At 49.0% G+C, this 6,794-nt stretch overlaps 1 protein-coding gene and 1 pseudogene across 1 annotated transcript in view; both read right to left on the reverse strand.

Moving 5' to 3' along the window:
• Positions 1–667: 667 nt before the first annotated feature.
• LOC102256983 lies at positions 668–2,632 on the reverse strand (annotated as a pseudogene).
• A 1,582-nt stretch (positions 2,633–4,214) lies between these two features.
• POLR3D (polymerase (RNA) III (DNA directed) polypeptide D, 44kDa) overlaps positions 4,215–6,794 on the reverse strand; it is a gene marked incomplete at its 5' end in the record, with an annotated part of 4,758 nt that continues 2,178 nt past the window's right edge. Inside the window, 4 exons of the mRNA XM_005864622.2 lie at positions 4,215–5,019; positions 5,186–5,338; positions 5,812–6,077; positions 6,442–6,610. Coding sequence (XP_005864684.1) covers positions 4,897–5,019; positions 5,186–5,338; positions 5,812–6,077; positions 6,442–6,610 — 711 coding nt within the window. The remainder of the gene's footprint in view (positions 5,020–5,185; positions 5,339–5,811; positions 6,078–6,441; positions 6,611–6,794) is intronic.

The following is a 6,794-nucleotide window of genomic DNA, read 5'->3' on the forward strand; positions in this document are numbered from 1 at the left end:
ACTTCCACAAACATGTCTTCAAGAAAACTGGTCTAGGCTACAGTGAGAAGAGACCAGAAGACCATCCAACAGAGCTCCTGTGAGCTCTTAGCTATAGAAGGGGCCATGTGGTGATTAAATATTCAATTCCCTCACAGCTGCTGGCTAGGCAGCTTGAAGGGCTCAGTGTAGAAAAAGCCCCAGCCATGACAGAAGGAAGAAACTAAAGGAAGGCATATCCACCCAAAACCTCTGAGGTTACTTGAAAGTCAGGATGCATTCTTACTGAGCGCTCTTATTGTGGTCCATCCCTGTTTCAGAGGCAGTTTGCTAATTCACAGGAAAGGGAGCTGTGACACTGGCATCTAATAACCAGAGTCACTGTTGCAGGAGGCTTGCCCTAACCTCTAAGATGCCCCACCCTCACTGAACCATGGAAAAATCCAGCCCTGTGGACAAAGGCCAGAGGCAGAGAAGCTGCTCCTCCAGGGCCTACACAATGGAAGGATCAAGAGTGTGATAACCAGCCCAGCTGGTGTGGCTCAGTGGTAGAGGGTCCACCTATGAACCAAGAGGTCACGGTTTGATTCCTGATCAGGACACATGTCTGGGTTACGGGCTTGAGCCCGTGTGGGGCATGTAGGAGGCAGCCGAACAATGATTCTCTTATCATTGATATTTCTCTCTCTCTCTCCCTCTCCCTTCCTCTCTGAAAACAATAAAATAAAAATAAGAATAGTGTGATAACCTGATGAAAAGAACAAGACCCATGAACTAAAAAAGGCCAGGATGGCCAGTGGGGATAGGGAACCAAGCCAAGTGGGTGAACCTGATGATGCTAGGAGACAGAGGTGTGCCTCTCAAATTCAAAACTTTTTTTTTTTTTAGATAAAGACATTTTATTATTATTTTACTATATTACATAGTAGTGAATATACCTGATTGCATTTTCTCAAATGGCAAATGAGAACAGGACAGCGTTTTACTGAAAACCTCAATATCATGTCTTTTGGAAGATTCAGTTTCCTACGACGTGTATACTGTCCCTAAGGATACCAATGGTGCTTAGTAGTAAAGAACATTTTGCTAAGTTGTTCTATCATGGTCCTTGCTCCAAGTGTTCATCTTTTACTTCTAATCTGGTTTTCAGTATTTGATCCTGTGTTTCTTCATAATTATGCACAGGATCTGGCCGAGGGATAGGCTTGGTGTGTTCATACGGAATATCCACAGAAGGATGGTAGCAAACTGTAGTCCTGCCATCAGATGTCAGAGCAAGTTCTACTTTGCAATTATAGTCATCTGGAAGAGAAGAGTATGTGGATTTATGACAAACACAGTATAAAACTCCATTTTGGATTGGAAATAAATGTTTCAAAATAGTTCTGTTTGATATTGCCCATTTCACTGCTGATACCGCCATGGTGAATCAAGATGCTTATCAGGTGGTATGGAAAAAGATTTGAAGAGAAAATGCTTTTAAAATTTGCTTGTAGGCATACCTATTTTCATCCCTTGACATCTGCTCACCATGAGCCTGCCATCTTGCCTCTAGCTGGGTCCCTCAAATTCAAAACTTTTAAAGTGGAATGTCATCTGTCAAGTGTCAAAGAGGCCATCTACATAATAAAGAGGCAATATGCAAACTGTCCGTTACGGTGTCACAGTAACGACCATTCAACAGGCTGCATGCACAGCCAGGGGACTTGCATGAGGCTCGCTTCCCTGCCCCTGGAGCCGGGCCAGGGAAGTGAGAGGGCTGAGTGGTGACACCCACATGCAGAAGGCCAGTTCTCGGGGCACAATAGGCAGACACCAACCAGGGAGTGTGAGTGTCGGCAGAGACCCCCAGGAGGGGTCGCGCACGCAAATCGAGAGGGTGTGGACCCAACATGAAGGAAGGGCCCGGGTGCGATAACAGAGAGTGGACGTCGAGGTAAAGCAGGACAGCCATCGGGTAAACAACGCAGGGATCCCATTGCCACAGACAACAAGGTGGCCCCACGATGCCCGGGGCACCGGTCAATACTCCCAAGCGCACAACCTCGAAGTCTCCTCCCGCCGCGTGAACCTGGCCCTGCCACCGTGGAGACCACAGGCGACTCTCACACCACAGGGAAGCGGCCACGGCTTTCTCTAGCTGTCCATCCATTCATCGGCCTGGTCCGACCCAGACAGGAGCTTGCATCCTGGGCGGAATGACCCCCAAGGACAAGCTGGGCCCCAACCATGCCTGTGCAAGCACGCCCGTCGCCTATGAATTCGGGATAGGAGCAGACGGAGAGCGGCTTGAGGCATGGGAGCGGGCACACTGGGGAATGGGAAAGGCCTCCGCATCCCCCCCTTCGGCACGCAACAGGAGAAAAGCCTCTTGCGTGCGTAATGCCCCGGCCCAGCAAGACGCTCCCCTGACTCCGAGAGGGGAGGTTTGAGCCACGGTCAGCAAGACACAGCTGCTGCGTCGTTGCTCAGGCCCTCAAAGCCAATGCGAGAAGGGCCCGAGTGCCCAAACAGAGGCTGCTACACATCCCAGAGAGGAAAGAAGTCAGTACTAAGACAGGATGAAAAGCATAGAATTTTTAATTAGCCTGTAAAAAGAGTAAAAGAGTGAGGGAGGAGGGGGGAGGATGGGAAAGAAGGAAAGAACTTTATAAAGGAGTCAGCAGACAGCAGAGTTAAAGAAGGAAAGAGGATGTATGAGTGAACTGTAGGAGCTATAATGAAAATCAAGTATAGTTGTGTATTGGGGACAGATTTTAAAAGTAGGAGCCAGAAAAGAAAAACGATAAATGATAGTGAATAATTAGGCAGGTAGATAGATATTAAAACAGTGGAAGTAAGTAGAGAAGAGTATATGGGAAAGGTAGGATGAGAAAGAGGAAGGGAAGAAAAGTTTTAAAGGGGAGCCGGTAGAGCTTAAAAGGAGAATGGGAAGAAGGAAGATATGGGGGAGGGAGCAAAGCAGGTCCGAGGGAGGAAATGAAGAAAAAAAATAAGGTGGGAAGGAAGGAAAAGGGGAGGGAGGGGAGGGGTAAAGATAAAGAAGGAATGTGGGACGGGAGGGAGGGTAGGAGATAGATGGGAAGGATAATGGAACAAAAGTAGGAAATCAAGGAGGAAAGAAGTTTATAAATGATGAGTCAGTAGGAAAAAGTGTTACATAAAGGAGAGAGAAAAATGGTGTGACAGGGAGAAGCCAATAAGGAAGTCAAATACAATTGTGTGTGAAGGGGATAAGATTTTTTTTAAAAAGTTAATAGGGGTGACCAGGCCAGCAGGGGAGGACAGTTAGGGGGATAAGGCTGGCAGGGGAGAGCAGTTAGGGGGATCAGGCAGGCAGGCAGGCAGAGTGGTTAGGGCAGGCAGGCAGGTGAGCAGTTAGGAGTTAGCGGTCCTGGATTGCGAGAGGGATGTCCAACTGCCTGCAGGATTGGGCCTAAACTGGCAGTTGGACATCCCCTGAGGGCTCCCAGATTGGAGAAGGTGCAGGTCAGGCTGAGGGCCCCCCCCCCCCTGCACAAATTTGGTGCACTGGGCCTCTAGTTATTTAATAAATCTCAACTTCTATCTTTTTTTCTCACCTGAGGATATGTTTTTCCCTGATTCTAGAGAGGAAGAAAACATTGATATGAGAAACATTGATGAGTTGCCTCCCGCACACACACTCAACCAGGGATCCAATCCGCAACCTGGGTATGTGCCTTGACAGGGAATCAAACCTGTGACCCTTCAGTGCACGGGACAGTGCTCTAACCAACTGAGTCAGTGGCCAGGGCTCACGTCTATTTTACCAAGGGTTCTTCAGCCGTAGTTGACTTAGTGCAGTGTTAATTCCCTATGAGAATTATTAATTGCTCTTTTGAGAAACCCTTCAATGGAAGCCAGAAGAGTACTGCTACTTATTCCAGGGGTGAGGGTAGGGGGAACAAGTGTTCGGACCACTGTGTCCCCTGAAGGCATTCGTAGGTGCTGGGAAGATTCTGACTTCTTTACTTTGATAGAACCTAGAGCTAGGACCTCACAGCAATGAACAGGAAGCACTTGGCTAAGAATGCTCGGGAGAAAAAGGGCATAGAAGGGCCTGAACCTGTACCTTCAGAGGATTAGGCCAGGGTAGGGGGTGGGGGGGAGGAGGGTGGTTGGGACGTGGAATAAGAATGCAGGGACAAAGCATTCACTTCCCCCGAGAGATTCTCAGAATCTCTATTTTGTTTGAATATAGACTCAAGCAAAGGGAAGGGAAACTAACATTTATTGAGTGACTACTGTACATGTGGGGGCCTTGTGCAAGGAGTTTTCATCTACAACATTCCATTTAATCCTCACACCAACCTTGTGAGGTAGGTATTGTCCTCATTTTTATCAAACGAGGAATATGAGGCTCAGAAAGGTTAGGTGGTTTGTCCAAGGTCACACTACTAGTTACTGATGGAGCTGGGCCTGAGTACTGAGACTCCAACTAAAACATTCCCTGCTCTCTCTCCGACTGCCCCTCAGGAGGAAGGAGGGAGCGAGAGCAGCAGCAGCAGCAGCAGCAGTTCTTATACTTCCCACAGCGAGAACCCAGATGGTCACCATGAGGAGGAGCCTGTACTCTTCCACAGACCCTCCCCTCTGCACCTGGGAAAGATGTAGTCAGCTGAAGAGATAAAGCATAAATATAATAATAAATAGAAGGGACAAGTCCCCCAGCAGCAAGGACATGCAGCATCCATGCTGTGGGAAGGTCACTGTGCCATTCACAGCTGCTGTGGGAGGGAGCCACATGAGCCCGGTGGGGAAAACTGGGACAATGGCTGCCAGAGGCTGGAGTGGGTGGGCTAAACAGGCCTGTTCCGGGTCGCACAGATTTTAGAACAAAACGTCTGGAGCAGGCAGCATCCATGGGCAGTCACCATCATCCTCCATCTGCTCATATTACCGGTGTTTGTGATCCAAGAGGGATTCAAAATTGGGGGAACATACAAGTTTGTGCTTTACGTGTCCTAGGACTGTCATGTCCCCCGTCCTACTGTCTCCAAGGCCCACGGACACCAGCTCCTGCCAATCGACAGAGAAAGCAATGAGAACCAAAACCACACAGCCCATCGATCAGTCCTGATTTTAATGTGATAATCCCAAGAACCCTTCTCCCACATTTAGCACTGATTCCTCAGCATCCTCGACCTCTTAAAGGGCCTCTGCCCTTGAACCTATGGGCTCTCACCTGCAGGAAAGAGCAGGCGGTTCCCACTGTTACATCCAGAGTCACCTTGCCCAGGAGGAGCTGTACCTTTCCTGACTTGCGGATGAGCAGCTTGCCAACCTGACCCTCTGTCAGGTCAGCCAGGGTACAAGCATTCTCTGCCAGCGTGGCTTCCTGTGAAGAGAATCAGGGTATGGAGAGGGGGGAAGGGGCAGTTTCCTCCATCCTTCATGAGGGAACCCTTTCCCAAAGAAAGGCATCAGCAGCAAAGGTTAGCATAAGCTCCCCAAAAAGGGCCTTTTCCTAGGGCTGCTTGCACTGGTTAAAAAAAACACACACCACAAAACAAAACAAAAATCACCCACAGCAAACAAACAAACAAATATTAATAACTGCTGAAACTGGGTAATGGCACATGAGGGTTAATGGCCTCTCATGTACAGTTCAAGTATTTCATTGTAACAAGTAAACATACATATAATTGAGGTTGAAGTACAAAGCCCCAAGCTTCTTATGGGGAGAAAGAACAAATACATGATGTTCTTGCAATTCAGCTTGGGTGGCACACCCCTGCTTCATGCTACAGTCGCTGCTTCCCTTCCTGATCGATCCCCCCACATTTCCACACAACTCATTCCTGAGCATACCCGGTCTTTCTCCTGCTTCACGACCACCATCTGTCCATCTTCACTCTGCACCTCTGTCTTGATAGGCTTGATGTCCTGAGTTGGCGGCTGGCCAGAGAGCGTGTCTGGCAGCTGGAGGAACAGCAGCTCTTCCTCCTGCTTAAGGCTCAGCTCCCTGAGCAGCTCTGCTACAGATACGTCTTTTGGGAGGCCTGGGGTCTTTCTGGCTGCTTTGGGAGGAGCCTTCATCTTGGCCTCCTCCTCCTCATCTCGTGGCTCCTCTTTTACTGCCCAAAGTAACACAAATGAAAGGGCTATCAAGTGGCCACCCTGTGTGTCATCTCATTGTACCCATCCCTTCACCCCCAACTCCTCCAGTCGCTCAGCCAGGAAGCTGCAGAGAAACACTAGTTGTGAAGAGGGATCCAGGAACTGTGTGACTTATCTAATAAGGGGTATCTGTGGCTAGGCCCACCGGTTCATATCAGCATGAACCTTCTGAGAGCGAGACTTTAGTGTCTTTGTTCAGGCCATGTATTTTACAGCTGGAATGGGAGAGAACCTGCTTATTATGCAGCAATCTGGGAGGCCCACAGTGGGGACTGGGGGGCAGCCACAGGAAAGGAGACGAGATATTAACTGACAAAATACCTTTCACAACAGGCACATCCACCTCCATGTCCTCTTCCTTGGGGCCAGCCAGCCAAGGTTTAACATCTGGTTCTTCATTCTCTTCCTTAAACAACCACCCAGAGTGAGCCAGAGGCAGCTGTACAGGCATGTTTCGAGTGTCATTCCTCAGCCCAGGGTCATCGATGAACTGCCAAAGAAGAGTCAGCTGTTGACATGGCCTGGCCAGCAGATACACATACTGGGATTGCAGCCCACTTTAACCCCTTTCTAACTGAAGATTCTTCTGCTCACCAGGCTTCCAGGACATCGGAGAGCAATTCTTCCTCCAACCCTGACTCCACAGGCCCTTTCCACTGCCATAAAGAAGGCCC

The sequence above is a fragment of the Myotis brandtii genome, unplaced genomic scaffold (genome assembly GCF_000412655.1).
Source record: "Myotis brandtii unplaced genomic scaffold, ASM41265v1 scaffold19, whole genome shotgun sequence".
In the NCBI taxonomy this organism is placed as follows: domain Eukaryota; kingdom Metazoa; phylum Chordata; class Mammalia; order Chiroptera; family Vespertilionidae; genus Myotis; species Myotis brandtii.